This window comes from Salvelinus fontinalis, chromosome 18, assembly GCF_029448725.1.
Source record: "Salvelinus fontinalis isolate EN_2023a chromosome 18, ASM2944872v1, whole genome shotgun sequence".
Taxonomy (NCBI): domain Eukaryota; kingdom Metazoa; phylum Chordata; class Actinopteri; order Salmoniformes; family Salmonidae; genus Salvelinus; species Salvelinus fontinalis.
Genome location: NC_074682.1, coordinates 49,333,965 through 49,357,949, shown reverse-complemented (window position 1 = coordinate 49,357,949; position 23,985 = coordinate 49,333,965). Strand labels below are relative to the sequence as shown.

The following is a 23,985-nucleotide window of genomic DNA, read 5'->3' as shown; positions in this document are numbered from 1 at the left end:
ACTCTCTTTATTATAGGATTGTAGATGTAAAGAATAACATGTCTGTTCCCGTCCAGGTTCCCACTGGAAAAAGGTTTTGCATAATGCATTCCTCTATTATTCTTTACACTAGCTACTTCAGTAATTATATTATACTCCTCCATGTATCTACAGGCACTGGTCAAGTCCCTCTGAGACAGCCACCAAATATCAACAAGAGTTGTACATTGATCTGACCATAGCTCAGGGCCATGCTTCTCTTTAATGCTCTCTTTTTGTTGTTTTCTTGCAGCACGTATAATTTTGGCACGGACGGGTTCCAGAGCCCTGCGGGGGCCGGTACTCTGTGCCTGGGCTCAGGTGTCCACGGTGGGGCTGACTGGATGAGGAAACTGGCCTTTCGCTACCGGAGGGTGAAGGAGATCTACAACACCTTTAAGAACAACGTGGGAGGTGGGTTCTGCGTGTGTGTGTGTGTGTGTGTGTGTGTGTGTGTGATCTTCTCTGGTGCTCAGCTGATATAAAAATCACAATGTAAGTTGAATTTGTTCATGCTGTATAACCATGATCATAATGAATAATTGGTGTGTGATTGTGTCAGGTTTGCTGGGCAGTCCCAAGCGGGAGGAGTGGCTGCAGCTGCGGAGGGAGATGGAGGTTCTAACAGATCTGTGGCTGACCCAGGCTCTCAAGGCCTTGGCCCTCATAAACTCCAGGTTAGGACACCCCCCTTCTCAACTTCCCTAGAAACTCTATTGTTTTAAGGTGGAGATATGATTATTCTGTTGTAGTCAGGCACAATGCTCTTGGGTGGTCTTCAATCAACAAGATCATTGGAAAAAAACATGCTTATTTTATTTCACAATGTACACCGTTTAAAATGGCCAAACTCCATTCACAACATTATTCAGTTGGTAAGAGACAGACATTCAGTCAATACTAGGAATAGATTGTCCACCGTGTATGTGTTATCAGACAGAAAAGAGAAATAGGCAACATAACATTTAGATTCAGAGCAATAAAGAAATTGAATAATTTCTCTGAGCAAACCAGAAACCTTTCAATATATAACTTCAAACAATTCTTTACAACCACTTAAATATAATGAATGTGAAGGTTTTGCAGGACTGTGGTAGATGAAGGAACCAATCAAATAGTTGGATCAGAGTATTTATCTGGTAAATATGGCAGTGTATTATGTCTGTTGTAACAGTGTGTTATATGTGAAAATGTGATTGCATTATAAATGGTATTTTAATGTTTAAGGACTCTTGGAAGATTATTCCAAATGAGGACTAAAATAGATCCTAATCAAATCAAATGTCAGCTGTCAGAGCAGCTTACCGATCTGTAAATAGCCCATCCAACCAACTACCTACCTCATCCCCATATTTGTTTTTATTTTTCTGCTCTTTTGCAAATCAGTATTTCTACTTGCACATCCTCATCTGCACATATATCACTCCAGTGTAAATTGCTAAATTGTAATTACTTCACCACTATTGGCCTAATTATTTCCTTAGCTCCTTACTTCATTTGCACACACTGTATACATATTCTTCTATTGTGTTATTGACTGTAAGTTTGTTTATCCCATGAGTAACTCTGTGTTGTTGTTTTTGTCGCACTGCTTTGCTTTATCTTTGCCAGGTTGCAGTTGTAAATGAGAACTTGTTCTCAACTGGCCGACCTGGTTAAATAAAGGTGAAATCAAATAATTCAGAAAATAGGAAACAATGTAAACACTAGGTTCACTCAGAATAATATAGTTGGGTACAAATGATACATGGATGGTACTCCAAATGTATTAAAGGGATGTCAGATTGTCACGTGTGCTCCCTCTCCGACCTCTAGGTCACCAGGCTGCACGTTATGGTGCACACCTGTCACCATCGTTACACACACCTGCGTGTCGTCAGACTCACCTGGACTCCCTCACTTCCCTGATTACCTTCCCTATATATGTCACTCCCTTTGGTTCCTTACATTTACATTTTACATTTTAGTCATTTAGCAGACGCTCTTATCCAGAGCAACTTACAGTAGAGTGCATACATTTTATTACATTTTTTTTACATTTCATTACATTTTACATACTGAGACAAGGATATCCCTACCGGCCAAACCCTAGCTAACCCGGACGACGCTATGCCAATTGTGCGTCGCCCCACGGACCTCCCGGTTGCGGCCGGCTGCGACAGAGCCTGGGCGCAAACCCCGCCCAGCCTGGGCGCGAACCCAGAGACTCTGGTGGCGCAGCTAGCACTGCGATGCAGTGCCCTAGACCACTGCGCCACCCGGGAGGTCCTTCCCCAGGCGTCATTGTTTCTGTTTCATGTCTGTGTGTTGTTTGAGGATCTTGTTTTATATTATGTTGTGTTTATTTTATTAAAACACTCACTTGCTGAACTTGCTTCCCGACTCTCAGCGCACATCGTTACACAGATCATCTCGTGGATACCATTTTTATCTCTCTGCGTGCAGTTTGAAGGAAGTTGGAGTTAGTTTCGTGAGCCGTTGCTAACTAGCGTTAGTACATGTACAGGTACGCTAGCATGACATATTGATATCATGTGTTGACATTTCTCTGTTTTCAGACCAAACTGTGTGAATGTGCTGGTGACTACCACCCAGCTGATCCCAGCCCTGTCCAAGGTCCTGCTCTACGGACTGGGCTCAGCCTTCCCTATAGAGAATATCTACAGTGCCACCAAGACAGGTGAGGCAGCGTGTCGCACTCGATATGGCATAGATTATCAGTTGTTAGAGTTAAAAAGAGAAACTGATCGTCTCAGGGAAGAAACACAGTTGGGTTGATTGACAGTTGGGTTGATTTGTTTTCACACCGTCGTTGAAAAAACTTTGTTGTGTATAACAATTTGTATACAAGCCTGTTTACTACCTACCAGCTGGCATTGTGCAATCTGTTTACTTTCTTGACATTTTTACCAAAATTGTTATTTTAATTTGTTTACACTTACGTTTAGCACTTTATATGGATGTAAGGTTTATTTTGAATTGTACACATTTGCAGCTAAAAGCTGAAAACATTTTCTTAATTAACACTTCATTTTGTAACAATCTGAACACACTTATTTGTTAGTTTCAATCATATCAACACTTACCTATTCTCCAGGGAAGGAGAGTTGCTTTGAGCGTGTGGCTCAGAGGTTTGGTCGGCGAGCGGTGTACGTGGTAATAGGGGATGGAGTGGAGGAGGAGTCTGTAGCCAAGAAGGTGAGACACATGTAAACAAGAAAAGGGGTGGGTGGGTGCACAATACATTTCCCTCTGCCTTGTTTTTCATGCTAGTGCAAAGACGTCATATCAAATCTAATATCCCCCCACACATATTATTTCAAACATTTGCTTATCATTTGAAAAACCAAAATAATGTTTCTATCCTAAAGCATGGAATTGTGTTTGGTATTAGTTTGACCACTGACTTGGGTTTCTACCCTTTCCTACATGCCATAAGATTGTATTAGCTCGCTGAGCTTGGGTAACTTGAGCGTGGCACACTGAACAATGTTAGCTAGCTAGTTACATTAGCTAGCTAGTTTAGCTAGTGTTCAACATTTTCAACATGTCCATTTGTGTCTTGCAGAAGAACATGCCCTTCTGGAGAGTGTCGTGTCGGCCTGACCTGGAGGCTCTGAGTCATGCACTGGAGCTGGACTACCTCTAGTGGGCACTATCCCATCATGCCCTTAGCCACTTCCTGCCTGGTGATGCCACTTCCTGTCCAATGGACCAATTGGGGTTGAGGGCGGTGTCGTTTCACCACAATACAGAAGCCAAGAATAAGGGACCAATCTTTGTATCTTGCAGGGAATCGCAATTGTTACTGGAAATATTATATGTGCTTTCATCCTTTTACACAGAGACTTTTACATATGAAAGGTATCCCACTTTTCAACTTTAGAGCGTTGCACTGAAAATAACAATCTAGGTGATAAGTGCATTTTTCCTTACATGGAGGATGAATAGTTTTGTTTTGTTGTGTGCTAACTTTTCTTATTAGGAATGGGATAGATAAGAGGACATTGTTAAATGGCAATTAGGCCACTCTTCAACCTAATTTCCATTATCTCCAGCACCATACCAGAGTCTAGATATGTGAAAACTTATTTTTTAATGATCTGTGGTTGAATGTTAAGAAGAAAGGTCCTAAAAAATTATTCTCCGTAGCATCACAGGCTAGGATTAAAAGTAAGAAAAACAGTTATTTTCTAAACCAGCGACGAGTTTATAGGCAGGGGGAGGATATTTTCTTGCTCCCCATGTCACTGTGAATCTCATAGTGTTTGAAAATCACAGTTTTTAAATATGTTTAAACTTTTGATGATGTCATCGGGTAGAACTTGATTTGTTTTTACAAAATGTAGAAATGCGCTGTTTTCATGTATAGTATGTAGACACTGGTATGGTGCTGGACATTTTTATTATTGTCCCCATCATAAGGTGCACCTGTGTAATGATCATGCTGTTTAATCAGCTTCTTGATTTGCCACACCTGTCAGGTGGATGGATTATCTTGGCAAAGGTGAAATGCTCATGAACAGGGATGTAAACAAATTTGTGCACAAAATTTGAGAGAGAGAACCTTTTTGTGAGCATCGAACATTTCTGTGAGCTTTTATTTCAGCTCATGACACATGGGAACAACACTTTACATGTTGTGTTTATATTTTTGTTCAGTATAAAATGAGGGTTATGAATGAGGATTGGACATTACCAGCAAGTTATTAGAGATAGCTAGATCCTACCTTGACTCAATTGTTTCACATGGCTTTTTTGATAGAATGTTAATTTATAGTATTATAGTAACTACGCCCCCAATAGTAGATCTGTCTCATTTAGCAGGTTATTGATGAATTAATAGTCTAATATTATGAGCTGAGACCTAAAAAAGTTATAATGGGAAAAGATTTGAGCAAAACTTACCAGCGACATTTATATATATTTTTTGATGAGATAGCATCAATTTCCTAACTTCGCCATAACATTTAATGCATAGTCCATATCCCTATGATATGTGTCATTAATCATTCAATTTAATATTCTATTCATTTGCAACAACCATTCTTATGCAGTCTATATAAACCGGACCAAATACTCCCAACCCTACTGAAGGTGCCATACCTCTTCTGGATGACATTTTAATCTAATTTAATCTACCAAAAATGAAAAGTCAATTATCTTATCTTATCGTGCCCTTTTATGAAAATAAAATATAAATTGGTAAGAGCAGCTAGGCCAAGATGTTCAGACAGACAGAGACCAACAGCATTACTAAAACTAACAACATCTTAATGGATGTGGAAACTAAGTAACCCTTTGACAAAGCACAGGAAAAATCAACTATCCATACCTTGTGAAACGTCTCTTTCAGCATATACATTTGTCTTGGAGAGGACTTAGTCTAGCGATTGAATCTTTTTTATTAAGGAACACATTTTCTGCTTCATAAGTTGCTGGGTGTACACTTTTTGTCATCTTTCTCCATGAATGTTTATGTATAACCTGTATGTAAGGAAAATGCTATGATAGTCTTTGGACTTGCATGTGCCTATTACACTGTCAGCTTAGCTATGATCTGTATATAAGGTTTTATTGTTTTGACGGACAATTATAATAGATTAATAAAGATAAATTAATTACATTCTGAAAAAAGTGTATCTTAATTAAGATTGAATTGCTCACTGATGACACATTCGAACTGTATTCCTGAATGTTCAGGTAATAGGTCTTTGTACGGTCTACTTATCAACATTATTTTATATATATATATATATATGTAATTTTTTTTAAATTAAAAATGAAAACACAATCTACTTGCAGTGAAGCCGCTCAACATTGACATTACATTCAGTCATCTAACAGATTCCCATCCAGAGTGACCCACAGAAGCATCCAGGGTCAAGGCCCTGCTCAATTGCACGTCGACAGATCTCCCACAAGGTCAAAAACGGGGACTCGAACCAGTGACCTACAGTATAAGCCACCGGCCTAAGCTCCCACCAGCCGGGCCACCAGCCCTCCAAGATCCCCCCCAAAGTACCCCGTGACCTGCCCCTCAACCATCCTAGACCCCCCCCCAATTCATCAACAAAGACAAAGGAAAACAGAAAACAACAATGCTAAAAACTAAAGACATCAAGGACAACAAAAATCATGACAGCAAGGCCAATTGAATATGTTTGAGTGCATGTCTGACACTATTTACATGTGTGGGTGTGTCCGTGCATGTGCACGGTTGTGCATTTGAATGATGTTTCTGTAACAATGTTTGTGTATATGCATGTGTACAAACACCTGCGCGGTATCAGCCTCAGGCAAACTAGCTGTACCAACGCTGCCCTTCAGTGTCATTCAAACGTATTGTTTTGTTTTATTTAGACTTTTTAAAACTTTTATCTTTGACCGTCATTCTATCCGCCTCCCATCAACTCCACTCCCACTTGTCTCTAATTCCATATCCGAAACCTCAGCCCATCCCACCTATCTCTGTTGGCCATCCTCTTTGGATTTATACACACCATATATCTTTCAATTATGCTGTGATGTTTAACATACAGTTTGAATCTATATAGCTGAATAGAATCCACAGATTGTGAGTTGAAGATAAATACTTTTACTAAGAGTATTAGTATATTAATAATTGACTGAACAGGTCTCTTCAGATCTCCCAACAATGCTATATCTAGGGTCCATTTTAGATTAATTGTATGGTTTTTCAGCCATTCCTGAACCTGAGACCAGAAACAGGCTGCCTGAGGGTAATACCAGAACAAATGGCCTATTGAATCTGTATCCTCACAACAAAATCTGCAGAGCTGCGATTATTGTATGCCCCAAATATTCAACAGTGTTTTGGTGGAAGGAATTCTGTATGATAATTTTAGCTGAAAAGCACGAAGTCTTGAATCTTGTGTCCTTTTATATATCAACTCATATCAAATCAAATCAAATTGTATTTGTCACATGTGCCGAATACAACAGGTATTTGTATACAGTGAAATACTTACAGTGAAATACTTACTTACAAGCCCTTACGCAATGATGCAGTTTTAAGAAAATACCAAAATAAAGCAGCAGCAGCAGCAGCAGTAAATAACAATAGCGGGGCTTTATACAGGAGTACCAGTTCAGAGTCAATGTGTCAATGTGTGGGGGCACCGGTGTCAAGGTAATTTGAGATAATTATGTACATGCAGGTAGGGTTGTTAAAGTGGCTATGCATAGATAATAACAGAGAGTAGTAACAGCGTGGGGGGTGGGGGGGTGCAAATAGTCTGGGTAGCCATTTGACTAGCTGTTCAGGAGCCTTATGGCTTGAGGGTAGAAGCTGTTTAGAAGCCTCTTGGACCTAGACTTGGCGCTCCGGTACCGCTTGCCGTGCGGTAGCAGAGAGAACAGTCTATGACTAGGGTGGCTGGAGACTTTGAATTTTTTTATTTACGGCCTTCCTCTGACACCGCCTGGTATAGAGGTCCTGGATGGCAGGAAGCTTAGCCCCGGTGATGTCCTGGGCCGTACGCACCACCCTCTGTAGTGCCTTGCGGTCGGAGGCCGAGCAGTTGCCATACCAGGCAGTGATGCAACCCATCAGGATGCTCTCGATGGTGCAGCTGTAAAAATTTTGAGGATCTGAGGACCCATGCCAAATCTTTTCAGTCTCCTGAGGGAGAATAGGTTTTGTCGTGCCCTCTTCACGACTGTCTTGGTGTGTTTGGACCATAATAGTTTGTTGGGGATGTGGACGCCAAGGAACTTGAAGCTCTCAATGGTGTTGATGTGAGCCATGACCAGCCTTTCAAAGCATTAAATGGCTACAGACGTTAGTGCTACGGGTCCATAGTCATTTAGGCAGGTTACCTTAATGCTCTTGGGCACAGGGACTATGGTGGTCTGCTTGAAACATGTTGGTATTACAGACTCAGACAGGGAGAGGTTATAAATGTCAGTGAAGACACTTGCCAGTTGGTCAGCGCATGCTCTGAGTACACGTCCTGGTAATCCATCTGGTCCTGCAGCCTTGTGAATGTTGACCTGTTTAAAGGTCTTACTCACATCGGCTGCGGAGAGCGTGATCACGCAGTCATCCGGAACAGTTGATGCTCATGCCTTTTTCAGTGTTACTTGCCTCGAAGTGAGCATAGAAGTTATTTAGCTCGTCTGGTAGGCTTGTGTCACTGGGAAGCTCTCGGCTGTGCTTCCCTATGTAGTCTGTAATAGTTTGCAAGCCCTGCCACATCCGACGAGCGTCGGAGCCAGTGTTGTACGATTCGATCTTAGTCCTGTATTGACTCTTTGCTGTTTGATGGTTCGTCGGAGGGCATAGTGGGATGTCTTATAAGCTTCCGGGTTAGAGTCCTGCTCCTTGAAAGCGGCAGCTCTACTCTTTAGCTCAGTGCAGATGTTGTCTGTAATCCATTGCTTGTGGTTGGGGTATGTACGTACGGTCAAAATGTGAGATTTCAAATGTCTGATGTTTATAATTCAATAAACAGGTTCTAGCAATATTTGTTTTATTCCCTTGCCTGTTTGCCTGTGAGCCAATGCCACAGATGTTAGAAAATTTAGTCAAGATATTATGTGTGTGTAGTAAATCTGAGTAGGTTGATGTGTATGATATTGGATGTGATTTAGTGAGAGTGTGTATGATGTCTGGATAAGAGTAAGACTATAATGTGAGATGTCTAAATAAATATTAACCCAACTAATTTGCATGGTTGAGTGTCTATGTGTGTAACATGAAGTGAGTATAGCTGCAATATTCAGGATGATAATTGTAATCCATACTGTATCACCATCATGAATATATATATGGGACTCCCAATCACGGCAGGTTGTGGTACAGCCTGTTGTGGTACAGCCATCATACTTGCATCATAATTAAACTTAACATAATTTTCATTGAAAAACACATCCCAGTATTTTCATAGCAATTGACTTTTCACATGATTATGAAAGAGAACTTGCATTACTATAGAGACAAGAAAAGGGTTCACTACAGTACAAATGTATCCCATAAAATATGTTGTTATTCCCCAAAGTCTCTGTTCTGAGATCTTCCCATTGCTTGTTGTAAACTTAGATAAACATGTAGACAAAGACATACAAAAAAAAGACAAACAAAAACCATTAAATTATAGAAAAGCTCTAGACAATAGAGGAGAACGAGAGAGTGAGAGGAGAGATCAAGTGTGTGTGTGTGTGAATGTGTCCATATGTGTAAACCAGCGTGTAGAGTGTGTTTGTGCACATATCAACTTCGTAGTGTTCAGATATTTTTAGTCCCCATAATTTTTCCCGTAACCTGACATCCCCATAGCATTTAGTACCACGGTGGTGTTATAGAGCTGTCTCTGAAGAGCTGTCTGTCTATGAAGAGTTTGTCTACAATGAGAAATGCACGCTTAAACCCTTTCCCTCTGTTGCCTCTGGACAGGATACAGCCTCTTGCGACGTTCGTTTATCTCCTGGAGAAATTGGTCATTCAGACCGAGTTTGATCCCTTTAAGCTCCCTTCCTCTGCTTTTGATCAGCTCCTTTTGTTAGTAGTGTTTAATTTTTGCGTTGATCGGTCGGGGACACTTGGTCTTGTCGCTCCGAGCTCCACGTCTGTGCACTCGGTGGAAAGCCACCTTGTTTACAGTCTCTAGAGGAAGTCTAAAGGCAGATAGCATGAACTCTCTGATCGCTCCCCTTAGATAGTTTGTTAACCATTAAATGAGGAATAATTATACAATATTTAATACAAGGCCTGTTATTAATGATTTACATATAACACTTATTTCTAATATGGTTTATACATTTAAACATTTACTAATGCTAAATGAATACATGAACCAATTACATGTCATCATATTTCAAGTTTATTAATTAAAATCTTACGCAACAATTTGAAGGTCTGCTTAAATAGGTTATAAGCCATCTAAGCAAACCTTCAAATAAATTAAATATGACCTATTGGCAATGGCAAGTTAGTGAAATGAGGGTATTATCTAGGCCTGTAAATGAAGAGTACATGACCAGCAAAGGCGTGACAAACATCACTCTTGACAGCACCAGCCCTTTTATTTCAAGATGCCATGATTTGGACACATTTTTTAAAACAAATGGAAGAAGATAACGTAGTCATATTCAACTAGAATGAATTAAAACCAAGCAGATAAAATGATTTGGTCATGTATTTAACTAACTTGATTTTAGATCTTCAGGACTGTAAATTACAAAATGTGGGCCAATAGCCCCCTCAAGTGGATGCTTACTGCACTGATCTGAACTTTAAAATAACACCAACCACCAATAACAAAAATTATGGCAAAAAACATTCTGTAAACACAGTTTGGTTAATATAAGGCTTGATTCAATCCGTAAACCCGAAGTCCACCACTATAGCGCGCTTAAAATGTAAAGGTAATTTCCAATTGAGCCGACATATGCAGCGTTTACCGTGAATGCAGTCTCATGAGAATGCAGCAACAATGCCTTTAATACCCTGAACTTCAGCGATACGGATTGAACCAAGCCCATAGCCTGACCCAAAAAATATTTGTTTTCTATGAAAACGTTGCATTCAAGGCAGTTTTTGTAAGGAGAAAGGCAAGATTCTCCACATACCAGTTATAAATGCTCTTAGTATCTAAGTATGGTGTGACAGTGTGGCACATACTGTGCTATCACTGGAGAAAGAACATCTATACATCATACAATCAGAAGCACTTGTGTTCTATTCTACCATTTCCCCGGTGATCTAGTGTCGTCCTTTACAAATCACGGTCATGTGGAATCGATCACATCATCCATTCCTGTTTGTAAGTCACAGTAAATTTCCAGGTCTCCACAATCTGTGAGAGGAGTATCTCGTCAGGGAAGGAAGCTTCCACGTCAGACGGGACTTGTAGTTCTTTGCGGTCCATGTATGCAGCCAATGTCTCTTTGACACTAGAATGAGAGAAAGTAGACAAAACAGGTTGTGATTTCAGACCTCGGAACTGTGTTTGTAACGCAGGGAGTCAGGAAGCAGGTAACGCAGGGAGTCAGGAAGCAGGTAACGCAGGGAGTCAGGAAGCAGGTAACGCAGGGAGTCAGGAAGCAGGTAACGCAGGGAGTCAGGAAGCAGGTAACGCAGGGAGTCAGGAAGCAGGTAACGCAGGGAGTCAGGAGTCAGGAAGCAGGTAACGCAGGGAGTCAGGAAGCAGGTAACGCAGGGAGTCAGGAAGCAGGTAACGCAGGGAGTCAGGAAGCAGGTAACGCAGGGAGTCAGGAAGCAGGTAACGCAGGGAGTCAGGAAGCAGGTAACGCAGGGAGTCAGGAAGCAGGTAACGCAGGGAGTCAGGAAGCAGGTAACGCAGGGAGTCAGGAAGCAGGTAACGCAGGGAGTCAGGAAGCAGGTAACGCAGGGAGTCAGGAAGCAGGTAACGCAGGGAGTCAGGAAGCAGGTAACGCAGGGAGTCAGGAAGCAGGTAACGCAGGGAGTCAGGAAGCAGGTAACGCAGGGAGTCAGGAAGCAGGTAACGCAGGGAGTCAGGAAGCAGGTAACGCAGGGAGTCAGGAAGCAGGTAACGCAGGGAGTCAGGAGTCAGGAAGCAGGTAACGCAGGGAGTCAGGAAGCAGGTAACGCAGGGAGTCAGGAAGCAGGTAACGCAGGGAGTCAGGAAGCAGGTAACACAGGGAGTCAGGAAGCAGGTAACGCAGGGAGTCAGGAAGCAGGTAACGCAGGGAGTCAGGAAGCAGGTAACGCAGGGAGTCAGGAAGCAGGTAACGCAGGGAGTCAGGAAGCAGGTAACGCAGGGAGTCAGGAAGCAGTTAACGCAGGGAGTCAGGAAGCAGGTGCAGATGGTGATTTGAATAACACCGAACATGGAGCGTTACAAAAACAAGTGCAGCGTCTGAACCAATACTGCCTGAAGAGTGATGCTAGGGAGTGCTAGATAAAGGGGGTAGTGATGGAGTCCAGGTGTGCCGAATGAGTGTTCCCAGGACCGGTGGTGAGTAGACCGGCAACGTTGAGCGCCATAGAGGGCGAGCGGGAGTAGACGTGACAATGTTGTTCAGTGAAGGGGAGCAAATACCAGCAAAATATGTGAAGTCACATCTGCCTTTCTTCGACGTTAGATCTGCAACTTTAGCCCTTACATTGTGAATGTGGCTTCACATCCAAGGCTAATGTATGTGTTTGGCAGCAACATGTCACATGCACTTAAAATGCAAATGTCCCCATTAATGAAAAATTTGAGTTACAATGATGGTTTGGAATTGGAAGACCTCGGGAGTAGCCCCTGTTCCCGCCCACACCTGCTGTCTGTCCTCACCTCCAGTGTGGTCCATAGGTATCCGAGGCACGAGGGCTCCCCAGGTTCAGCAGGAGGAACTCGTGCATCTCCAGCAGCCAGGTGTTGATGTTCCCCACGGTGATGAAACCTTGGAGCAGCTTCTTCTGCTCCTCCTCCAGGTGCTTCTGGTACTCAGCCGAGACCCCAGAGAATGGGTCCTTCAGGAGGGAAGATAGAGGAAGGAAAGTCAGAGCTATCCAGACCAACAGTGGTATCACACAGCATTACTGGGAATCAACTCCAACGATGGCTATGGATTCACCCTTCCTCATCTGTGCAAATCGTTACTTAAAATTGACCAAAGTAATATGCTAGGGTTGAAAAACACTGAAACATCTCTCAGCAATGATTGCAATGATGGAGCCGGCGAGTTCTTTTTAGGATGATTGTGTCACGTATTACTACAGTATGTGTGATAAGCTGTTGGTTACCCTCTTCAGACTCTTCAGCATGTTCTCTGATTTGAGGGAAGAGAGGAGCTGCCACAGAGCCACACAGTGCTTCAGACTGCATCTGCCCAGAGCCTAAAGAAATGGGGCAGCACAGAGACACACGTTTGACTACATGTACTGAATACTGGCAACATTGACCGGTACACCGGATACAACGCAGATCTTTTGAATCTCAGTACAGTAGGACCTTAGAGATAAGAACACATTAGAAGTGAGGTTGTTCGGAACACCTGAACGTTCTAATTTCTTAACTTTGCCTGTTCAGTTGACGAGGCAGTCTAACTCTTAGGTTTGCCTGTTCAGTTGACGAGGCAGTCTAACTCTTAGGTTTGCCTGTTCAGTTGACCAGGCAGTCTAACTCTTAGGTTTGCCTGTTCAGTTGACGAGGCAGTCTAACTCTTAGGTTTGCCTGTTCAGTTGACGAGGCAGTCTAACTCTTAGGTTTGCCTGTTCAGTTGACCAGGCAGTCTAACTCTTAGGTTTGCCTGTTCAGTTGACCAGGCAGTCTAACTCTTAGGTTTGCCTGTTCAGTTGACCAGGCAGTCTAACTCTTAGGTTTGCCTGTTCAGTTGACCAGGCAGTCTAACTCTTAGGTTTGCCTGTTCAGTTGACCAGGCAGTCTAACTCTTAGGTTTGCCTGTTCAGTTGACCAGGCAGTCTAACTCTTAGGTTTGCCTGTTCAGTTGACCAGGCAGTCTAACTCTTAGGTTTGTATCTTAGAGGTTGTACTGTATTTCTTTCTAGCTGATCAATCTGACACACAATATCAAATAAACATGGTCACCTTTAAGAAGTGTGGTTCGGTCTGCTCGCTCATCCTGAGCGTGTCCTCCAGGTAACGCACCAAGGGCATGTCGGCATCTCCCCCAGTCATGGACAGGAAGCCCAGAGCCAGCTCCACAGCCTTCAGGGCATCACACACCTCGCTGTACGACCCCAGATCCCTGGACAGGGCTGTGAGGGTCAGGGACGTCAGACGCTCCTGGGAAAACAATAATGACATTGTACCGCTGAAATGTGATATGTATTCACATGACGTCACAATGGTGTGTCAACAAATACAAGTAATATTAATACTACTGTAAAACTTGCCTGAGACACTTTTCCTTTCACTGTTTTAAAAATGCTTTCGTAATCTCTTTCGTGTCTGGTGACCAGAGTCGGGATTCCCTGAAAGTCAACACATTGGATTCAGTAAGTGAAGCATTGCTTTCGTCTATCCATTCGCTTCAGATCTGTAAGGGGGGGTAAACAAGAAGAAAGGTTTCTGGGGACAAGAAGAAAGGGTCTGGGGACAAGAAGAAAGGGTCTGGGGCCTTAATTAGAAGCCAGGACTCACAGTTAGTGTGATGAGGGGTTTGCCCTGCAGGAAGCGGGTTAGGACCTGCTGCTGGATCTTGGGCAGGTCGTACTCAGACAGGGTCTCCTTGCCACGCTCCAGGCTGTACTGGCAGTTAGACAGCACCAGGGGCAGCAGGTCCTTCTCCACTTCATAGCGGATCACATGCAGATCTGTCAGCTCTGACAGACTCACCTTGTAGCTGTTGGAGCAGAAAGTACTTTGAGACCTTTTTATATCCCTGGATAAACTGGCTGATGGCTGTGCGGTAAACAAATCCAGTGTTAGTTCCAAATATCTTTCATTTCCATTCTACCTTAAAAAAAAATATTTTCATTATTGTGTTTAGAACCAAGGTTGGGGGTGGGTGGGGTTTGTTTGGGATGGGGGTGTGTGGCATGGGAGGGGTGATTGGTTCCTTGGCAGTGCTGTACCTGGTGTCTTCCCCAGTGTGGCGGTCCACAGCGTGAAGCAGCTCATTGTGCAGGGCCACCAGGTGACTGAGCAGAGCGGTGGAACACAGGCCTGGACCCTGGCGCCGTGGCAGGAGGTATTGGAGGTCACTGTCCTGGTCCAAATCCTCCTTCCAGAACTCTTCTGGGATCTTTATTTCACCTGCACATCCAGACACACAAAGAAAATGATTATGTCCAAAATTGTTCCCTATTGCCTACATAGTGCACTACTTCCAACCGGGGCCCTATGTAGAGAATATGGTGCCATTTCGGGCACAGACAATGTTCCAGTTGTACGGCCAACTTTGTCCTGCTTTACAGAGGACGGTAGTCAAAGAAGGGTAACTCACTGGTGGCTACTGACAATCTGAGCAAGTTCCATGTATTCAGGAAGATCTGGATTCGTTTCTCATAGCACACTCTCATCGGTGCTGTTAGAAGACAAAACCCCATAAATTATATCACTCAATTCTGCTTTTCATATCTTAGTCTCAAATTGGCAATAATATGATGATAACTATGCTGCATAGTGCGAAGGATGGATCATTCTGATGGACAGTTGACGTTACCTGACTGTTTCTGGATGAACTCTCTAATGGAGTCATTCATCAAGTCTGATGACTTCTGGAAACTTTTCACCAGACTCTTCTGCAGGGCCAGGATATCTGGAAGAAACCTTACCAGCCGGAACTCTGCCTCCTGCGAAAACGCCAAAAAATGCATGGAAAATGCAGGAGATCATGTGAGTTAAACGTCACAGACTCACTCAGAAACTATTCAAAGATGCAAGATTTAGAAAATCTATTTACAATAGGAAGAAAGAACACAGGTTTCGTGACGGATTACCTTCTGTAGGAACCTCCATAGTAGAGGGAGCTTGTCCTTTCCGTCGTTCTGCTCTACGATGTGGGTGAGGCTGAGTAGGGACACCCTCTCTCTGAAGCTCCACACTCCTGAACAGTGGACCTGGGAGCGCCGAGGTAGTGAGGACAACGGACACTCATCCCCAAATGTCACCCTCATGATGAAGTTAGAGGAGACACGCGAGTCATTTCTGATTGTGGCATTCACCTCTCTCAGCCGCTGGTCAAGATGCTGTGATGTCAAACAGACACAGGTATGTACACACAGACACACACAAAGTGAAACTCTGTGTCCCTTCAAAGGTGCAATCTTATCTTTGACTTGGAATATAGCTGGAATATATTTTTAATCAAATACATCTTTAATCAAACTATATCTAACTTCAAATGTTATCCAAAGGTTTCACCTTCAACTGAGGAGTGATGATGTCAGTAGCAACGGTTGTCTCCCAGGTATTTCTGGCCTCTTTAGTTGAGAGTTGGGAATCATAGCCAGCCATCCCTAGAAACAAAGAGTCCATGAGGTAGCTACTAGTATCTGTGTTATAAGTACGCGGGTATGTGATTTAGATTTTGTTTCATTTCAAACAATTAACTTGCTTTGACTTTCATTGTTTCAAAATGTTTGGAGAGGAGTGAGAGGCACTCAACCAAAGTGAGACGAGATGCAACCAAAAAATCACATTGGTATTTGAAAGGAAAAGGTGCAACTCTCGCTCACAGTAAAAAATGTGATACTTTATTCAAGTTAAAATATGATTGTGAATATACACTTAAAAACTTGATTGTGTTAAAATATGATTGTGAGTATACGCTTAAAAACTTGATTGTGTTAAAATATGATTGTGAGTATACGCTTAAAAACTTGATTGTGTTAAAATATGATTGTGAGTATACGCTTAAAAACTTGATTGAGTTCAAATCAGATAATAAAGTATACCTGTCAGAGGATGTATGAGAGCATTAATGAAAGGCCTTACATGGACTGGTCTGTGGTGACTCCAGGATGGATCTGATTATCAGGTGGATGGTGGTGACCATGCCATCTGTTCCCTTCCCCAGGGCTTTGGTCACATGATCCATATCCTTTAGCAGGTGAAGAATCAGAAATCCACAGGGCTCTGCAGCTGGAGGCTGGATGATCTGCTGGATGGACTACAAAGGAGAGAGATATCTCATTATTGTGAAATACTGCAGTCCGTAGTTGTCATCTTTTAGATATTTTGTCTTTTAGTATTTTCATCTTCTATATGTCATTTTTTACATCTCCTTTGTATTTTACTTCCATCAAAACCGTATAATTAGGTGATAAACTTAATTATTTACACACTAATTGAGTAGATAATGGCAAATAAACTACTTGAACTTGACTGATAAACAACAACTCCATATTACTCTATATAACTCTGTAACCACGATATTGTAGTTTGGTACACTGTACACAATGCTAGAAAGAGTGGGCTGCCATTGGCAGACAAGCAGGCGTACTTGTGGGTGCTCTGAGGCCCCTAGCAGCATGGCTAGATGGGTGAGCAGCCTGACGAGGGTGAAGGGGGCGAGGGACATGTTTTTGGTGTCCTGGGAGTCTGGGTTGTCCCTCCTCTGAGGATCTCCTAGGATGTGACCAGTCCTTGTCAGATCTCCCCTAAGATGACAAGTTCAGTCATTCAACATGGGATCTGTCAATCTGATGCTTTAGCAACAATATCAACAGGAAGCCCTTTTTGTAAGCACCACAGGGAACAAATTTACCGCTGCAGTCCCATAGCACTGAAACCTCTGACAGGAGCATGGTTCTTCCCTCCAACTACTGCCCCACACTCTAGACAGTGTGCCAGCTGGGTGGGGCGACCACACTGCAAAGGGGGGGTGAATTAGTCTGCTGTGGAGTTTTTTAACATTGTGAATGTTTGTCAATTGAATTTTACATGAAGAACTGTGCTTACCTCACCAACAGCACAAGGGTGTCCTTCAGGACAGGCTGTAGAGAACAAAGGTCAATCAAAATGTTAATGTTTAGTTTTGTAATGTTTTACTCAGTATACATCACAACTCATCATTTAATTATTCGGTAACACTTTACCAACAGGTATAATGCTTTTTATACTTGTCATGTATGAGTCATTATAATGTGTTATTATAATGCTTACAATATGTGTTCTATGCTGCAATTCTTCAATAGCTGTTATTTAGTAGGGATCAGTATGAGATACTTCTACATTAGGACACTACTGCAACCTGAAAGCTGAGGTGAATGTTCTTGGTCGTGGATGAAGTGAGCTCTTAAGAAAGTGTTTTGTAAATCTAAGTAATTTGTCATTATTCAGGCAAGCTTTACATATTGTAGCATATTGCAGTCAAATGACTAAATCGCCCTCTAGTGGCATCATGGGTGGAATGTTATGAATATGTTTCATAATTTCATAATTAATTAACACACCAAAAAAATACTGCTGAAAATCCAGTGTTTCTATGTCAAACGGTTTTGTTATATTTCAGTCTTCTGGGATGTATATAAAGTGTAATACTGGGATACATTTCGGGATACAAACTCAAAATTGAATACATTTGAACTTTCTTTAAGCCCATAACCATGAGTGTGAGGTGTATACATTTGTTTCAAAGTAGATTTGTTTAAGACTACCAACACTAATTTAGCCCACTGCAGTAAAAGGTTAACAAAATCAATGCCACCGGTGAATTGAGAAAGCAGATTTTATAGTTAGGGCACGCCAACATTTCTGTGGGCACTGTACTTACTATACCAGGTGAGTGCTTCAAGGTCTCCAGTCTGTGTTAAAACCCTTTGGGCCATAGCCAGCATGTCTTCAGGCATCGTGGGTATGAAGGCTCTCTGTTGGAATAGACAGTCTGATATTCAACTTGGAATAAAATGTTTATGAGAACAATGGCTGTGTTTCGACTCTCCACCCTTCTGCCGAAAAAGCATTGGATTGGTGTACGTATTGGCTACAGTGAGTTTCCACCATTTTTTAATCCATGCAGGTGCACACTTCGGGAGAAGGGTGGACAATTGGGATGCAGGCAGTATGAGATGGAGGTGAGATGGATCATACCAGCATGTTGTTAGGAGTCAGGCCAAGCTGCTGAAGAGGTGTTAGCACCCCGTCTGTCCCAGTGAGCAGCACAGCGGCCAGGTGGACAGACAGCTCTATGAGGACGTGCTCTGCACCGGTACGGCCATTATGGACACTCAGTCCTCCCATCCTGTTGTGCACCAATGCCATGGCAAAGTCCCTCACCGGCTTGGGATCTAGGTACCTTGAACCCTGGATGAAGTACTCAAGTTCTTGGCATTTCTGAGGGAGGACAGCCATTATGGTTAAATATAGCCTCTGAGGAATCAGTTAGGCATATGAGATATTTCATCCTAACATTTTCTGGGACAATCAACCATTTTTTCTGGGACAATCAAGATGGGTTGATTGAGATTTGGGGGGACATTTTAGGAATCTACGAAAAGGTCACATTTAGCTTAAATTAGCAACATGATATGAAAATCTAACGTTGAAATGTCACTAGTTTGCCCCGTTTCTATCATCAACAACAGAGTCCAATGTGTGCCCTACCCTAGGGCTGGGGTGGAGGCCTGTGTTGGCTGCTCGGTACAGACTGGTGACTTCTCTGAAAAGAGCCAGCAGGATATACAAGGTCCGCCTCTTTGGAGGTGCAGTACATCTCTATAAACAAGACAAAGACACAGAGCGGAGGATTATCCACTTATCAATGATGCATTACCTCAGATGATTAGAAATGCTTTCAAACCGGTTAAAAATAGTAATGCACGAGAGCCACTGTTAGAGAGCTGAGTGGAATTGCACTAATACCTCACACTTCTTCTCTATGTCCTCCACAGTGCCCTCTAATACTGCTTTGGCAACAGCCTCCCGTACAGCCAGGTATTGCTCTCCATAGACCAGATACTGGTCCATCTGCCCACCATCTTCATTCTGCACATAATCCCGCAGATGAACAACCATATATACAGTATGTGTTAGAAAATATATATATATATCGACTTCATGAATCCTTATAAAAAGTATGGAAAACAAGTATGAAATCAAAAAACAGGCAAGTATATTTAAAAGATAGAAGTGTGATGACTTGAATAATGACACAATGTGGTATACACATAAAAAAATTGAAAATATTTGACAATATTGGAATTATTCCCAATGCACATATATGTGGCCAGATTTCTCTGTTGGGAGCTTATTTCAAATGTTAGAGCTTCAAAATTGTATATCATACGCTGCAGTTGGAGAAAACCTTGGAAAGTTATTTTGAAAGTTGATTAATGCGTGTTATCACACTTAGCAGACAAGTAGGAGAAAATGCCCTTTGAAAAATGTTGATGCAATTTTCACACTTGCTAGAGAGCTCTTCTTTGTTTACGCCCATTCAGCATTTTTCACACCCTCTTAAGCCTTAGCCCCATCCGTCTCTTTAAGAAATACATGTAAATGTATGGCCAACCATCAGCATGGTCAACTCCACCACTATCGCAGCCGTACGCGAGGTCCTACTGTGAAGTACAAACTAGCGTCAAACGTTCCCGATCCTGTAACCAGTCACATATATGGTTCTTCGTTGCAAGGGTTCATTTACAGAGAGATCATATGATATATATGTAGTCTTCCATTCCACTTTAATATGTACTTGACAAGTACTTCAATGAAAGGAAAATAAATACAGGCTTTTTCAACAGTTAAAAATGTGGTTTAACAAACATTCAAGAAAGCCGTATGTTACTATGTACCTGTTGATGTATCTCTTCAGGGAAAAGCCACCTGTACTTGGCTTCCTTCAGCATCCTCTGGACACACTCTACACCCTGCTGTCTGCTGATGTTACGGATCAGGTAGACCCGGTACCAGTCGTTCACACTCCTCTCACACAGGTTCATAACAGCACGAAGAAACTCCTCAACCACATCCTGAGGACTTGCACATGTCCCTGAAAGACCAGACACTTCTTTCAGGACATGTCTTGGATCAGTCAGTCAAACTCAAGTCTTTTCTACATTCCCCATGACACACACTTGTGACGGCCTAACAGCCACAATGTTTGTTGTTGCTCTTGTTGCATCTAAATTCCCTATATTTAAAAATCATTTTCAAGTAAAAAAATTTGTGTGTGGACCTGTGTGAAAAATAAATCTGATTTTTAATTTTGGTAATCGCAATAGTTCGAGCCCAGTGGTTTCAATAATCTTTATATTCTAAAAAAAAAACACTAATTTTTACCAACAAGCCCAATTTTTAACCAACATGGAGCAGAACTTTTGAATACATTTTCTCACCAGACAGCATGCTATGGAGAAGGTGTGCAGCCTTTCCCAGGCACAGGCGGACCCTAGCGATCTGCTGCAGGTACTCTATTGTGACCGTCTCAGCCGAGTCAGTGACAGAGTCCAGGAAGTGATGCAAGAACTCAGTCTCTTCCTGAAGGCAGGTGCATTCTTGTGGCATTCTTTCCAACAATGAGTCCTGCGACAGAAAGTTGTATAATAGTCATATAATCATACTGCAGTTGTGGTCTATGTTGTTATTCTGATTGGACAACAGTCTTGACTGCCTGCATGGACACCCAATCAGATCATACCTCAAGGCAGTTAATGTACAGCGCATACAGTTCATTTTTATCTTCTGCATCAACAATGTTGCTCTCTTCTATCGATGTCAAATGCTGCTGCAGATATTCCTTGACTTCATCAAAGCTAAAAAACAAAACACAAATGAGTTAAATTCAGGAAAATGTGTTGACACCATATCTATTCTGAAACCTTGAATTGCGTTACTGGTTACAACAACATTACAATGACATAAGCAGCTTTTCTGGTTCACTCACCTGTACTTGAGCAGGAGTTTGAGTATCACTGATCTCACCACAGGATTTTTGTCCAGAGACTCATCGAATGGTGAGAAATCTTTGGTGTGTATCTGACTTTGTGCTGGTACAAAGACAATAAAATTAGAGGCCATCTACAAACACTTATTGAGTCGTAATCCAATCTGTCAATTGTGTGTGTGTGTGTGTGTGTGTGTGTGTATACTGTTCAAAAGTATGGGGTCACTTAGAAATGTCCTTGTTTTTAAAAGAAAAGCACATTTTGTGTCCATTAAAAGAACATGAAATTGATCAGAAATGCAGTGTATACATTAATGTTGTAAATGACTATTGTAGCTGGAAACGGCTGATTTTTTATGGAATATCTACATAGGCGTACAGAGGCCCATTATCTGCAACCATCACTCCTGTGTTCCAATGGTACGTTGTGTTAGCTAATCCAAGTATATCATTTTAAAAGGCTAATTGATCATTAGAAAACCCTTTTTGCAATTATGTTAGCGCAGCTGAAAACTGTTGAGCTGCTTAAAGAAGCAATAAAACTGGCCTTCTTCAGACTAGTTGAGAATCTGGAGCATCAGCATTTGTGGGTTCGATTACATTCTCAAAATGGTCAGAAACAAATAACTTTCTTCTGAAACTTGTCAGTCTATTCTTGTTCTGAGAAATGAAGGCCATTCTCTCAACCAGCTTCATAAAGTAGTCACCTGGAATGCATTATAATTAACAGGTGTGCCTTGTTAAAGGTTAATTTGTTGAATTTCTTTCCTTCTTGCGTTTGAGCCAATCAGTTGTGTTGTGAGAAGGTAGGGGTGGTATACAGAAGATAGCCCTATTTGGTAAAAGACCAAGTCCATATTATGGAAATAACAACTCAAATTAGCAAAGAGAAACAACAGTTCATCGTTACTTTAAGACATGAAGGTCAGTCAATCCGGAAAATTTTAAGAACTTTGAAAGTTTCTTCAAGTGCAGTCGCAAAAACCATAGAACCGTAGAGCGCAAAACACCAGTCTCAACGTCAACAGTGAAGAGGCGACTCCGGGATGCTGGCCTTCTAGGGCAGAGTTCCTCTGTCCAGTCTCTGTGTTATTTTGCCCATCTTAATATCTTATTTTTATTGGCCAGTCTGAGACATGGCTTTTTCTTTGCAACTCTGCCTAGAAGGCCAGCATCCCGGAGTCGCCTCTTCACTGTTGACGAGCCAATTGTAAACTGGGGATTATTAGGAGACCATGATGGTTTGAGGGCCAGATTGGGAATTTAGCCAGGACACCGGGGTTAACACCCCTACTCTTACGATAAGTGCCATGGGATCTTTAATGACCTCAGAGAGTCAGGACACCCGTTTAACGTCCCATCCGAAAGACGACACCCTACACAGGGCAGTGTCCCCAATCACTGCCCTGGGGCTATCATCCAGAAGGTGAGGTCAGTGCATCAAAACTGGGACCGAGAGACTGAAAAACAGCTTCTATCTCAAGGCCATCAGACTGTTAAACTGCCATCATTAACATAGAGTGGCTGCTGCCAACATGCAAACTCAAATCACTAGTCACTTTAAATAATGCCACTTTAATAATGTTTACATATCCTACATTACTCATGTAGTCGTTGTGAATTTGTTAGATTACTTGTTAGATATTACTGCACTGTCGGACTAGAAGCACAAGCATTTCGCTACACTCGCATTAACATCTGCTAACCATGTGTATGTGACCAATACAATTTGATTTGGTACTGTATATATGTGTGTGTGTGTGGGGGGGTACCTCTGATAAGTGGAATCGGGTCTGTCTCGACCATGAGGAAGGACAACAGCTGCAGGATGACACCCTTTGATGGGGGGATGTTGTCCTTGAAGCACACAGTAGTGACGAGGTTTATGAAAAACGCACTGCAACTCCGTCTGAACTGGCCATTTAGGGTGATGGAAGCTCTGCAAAACCATAGGAGACAGATTAGACACTCACTGAGGAAGTAGTGTCCCGGTATCCATAGTCAAAACTGTAAAACACACCCACCGTACGTCTTCAGACACTTTCACCTCAAAGTCATCTGGGATTTCCTGTTTGCACATGGGGCAGTACATCTGGCCCACGTTGACACATCCTCTGACACAGGTAAGACAGAAAATATGGTGACAGGGCAGGTCCACGGGGTCCTCTGGTTCCCCCATACACATAGGGCACTGGAGACCAAACCTAAGTGAAACAACATATGGTAATAACATCAAATTCTGTATATCCCTTACAGAAAAACCACATGATTTCTCATGTGGAAAATCTAATTTCAAATGTTTTTGGAACACTATAAATGTGTTCACAAGTAAAATTCATGTGTTCTTTCCGTAAGGGACAGCTTATCAGCGACAGCAAATAACATAGACAAATTATATGAATACCATTTAGAACAAAATGAAGAAACCAATTGGACCTTACTTGCAAATAAGATCACTTGCTCCTTTCTTGCATGACTTCAGTATTTTAATGACGGCTGCAAAGGGTTCCTCAGATTTGACGTCTGAATGTTTTGACAGAATCTGTCATACAAGATACAAATAACAGTCCAATAAATGAAGTAGCCCTTTCCTGCAGTCAAATAACCTAGTGGCCTCATGGGTGGAATGTTGTTCATATTTTTCATAATTTCATAATGAATCAACTTTTTTTTTAAATA

General features: G+C 42.1%; 2 protein-coding genes across 3 annotated transcripts in view; one reads left to right on the top strand and one right to left on the bottom strand.

The window, feature by feature from the left end:
- The window catches only part of LOC129815695 (eyes absent homolog 2-like), a 59,731-nt gene extending 54,087 nt beyond the window's left edge, over window positions 1-5,644 (top strand). For both annotated transcript variants that reach the window (XM_055869733.1, XM_055869732.1), the window contains exons 12-16: window positions 272-432; window positions 581-695; window positions 2,577-2,698; window positions 3,116-3,216; window positions 3,587-5,644. In XM_055869733.1, coding sequence (XP_055725708.1) covers window positions 272-432; window positions 581-695; window positions 2,577-2,698; window positions 3,116-3,216; window positions 3,587-3,667 — 580 coding nt within the window. In that variant the 3' untranslated portion in view covers window positions 3,668-5,644. The remainder of the gene's footprint in view (window positions 1-271; window positions 433-580; window positions 696-2,576; window positions 2,699-3,115; window positions 3,217-3,586) is intronic.
- A 4,196-nt stretch (window positions 5,645-9,840) lies between these two features.
- LOC129815694 (E3 ubiquitin-protein ligase rnf213-alpha-like) overlaps window positions 9,841-23,985 on the bottom strand; it is a 64,479-nt gene continuing 50,334 nt past the window's right edge. The window contains exons 43-68 of the mRNA XM_055869731.1: window positions 23,748-23,848; window positions 23,331-23,510; window positions 23,079-23,245; window positions 21,307-21,409; window positions 21,061-21,175; window positions 20,759-20,945; window positions 20,216-20,412; window positions 19,284-19,406; window positions 19,026-19,136; window positions 18,513-18,755; window positions 18,196-18,289; window positions 17,382-17,416; window positions 17,188-17,291; window positions 16,924-17,080; window positions 16,416-16,590; window positions 15,843-15,937; window positions 15,419-15,667; window positions 15,142-15,271; window positions 14,923-15,003; window positions 14,552-14,732; window positions 14,118-14,319; window positions 13,871-13,948; window positions 13,563-13,760; window positions 12,758-12,850; window positions 12,306-12,484; window positions 9,841-10,935 (exon numbers count right to left, since the gene is read on the bottom strand). Of these exons, the coding sequence (XP_055725706.1) occupies window positions 10,785-10,935; window positions 12,306-12,484; window positions 12,758-12,850; window positions 13,563-13,760; window positions 13,871-13,948; window positions 14,118-14,319; window positions 14,552-14,732; window positions 14,923-15,003; window positions 15,142-15,271; window positions 15,419-15,667; window positions 15,843-15,937; window positions 16,416-16,590; window positions 16,924-17,080; window positions 17,188-17,291; window positions 17,382-17,416; window positions 18,196-18,289; window positions 18,513-18,755; window positions 19,026-19,136; window positions 19,284-19,406; window positions 20,216-20,412; window positions 20,759-20,945; window positions 21,061-21,175; window positions 21,307-21,409; window positions 23,079-23,245; window positions 23,331-23,510; window positions 23,748-23,848 (3,729 nt within the window). The 3' untranslated portion in view covers window positions 9,841-10,784. The remainder of the gene's footprint in view (window positions 10,936-12,305; window positions 12,485-12,757; window positions 12,851-13,562; window positions 13,761-13,870; window positions 13,949-14,117; window positions 14,320-14,551; window positions 14,733-14,922; window positions 15,004-15,141; window positions 15,272-15,418; window positions 15,668-15,842; window positions 15,938-16,415; window positions 16,591-16,923; window positions 17,081-17,187; window positions 17,292-17,381; window positions 17,417-18,195; window positions 18,290-18,512; window positions 18,756-19,025; window positions 19,137-19,283; window positions 19,407-20,215; window positions 20,413-20,758; window positions 20,946-21,060; window positions 21,176-21,306; window positions 21,410-23,078; window positions 23,246-23,330; window positions 23,511-23,747; window positions 23,849-23,985) is intronic.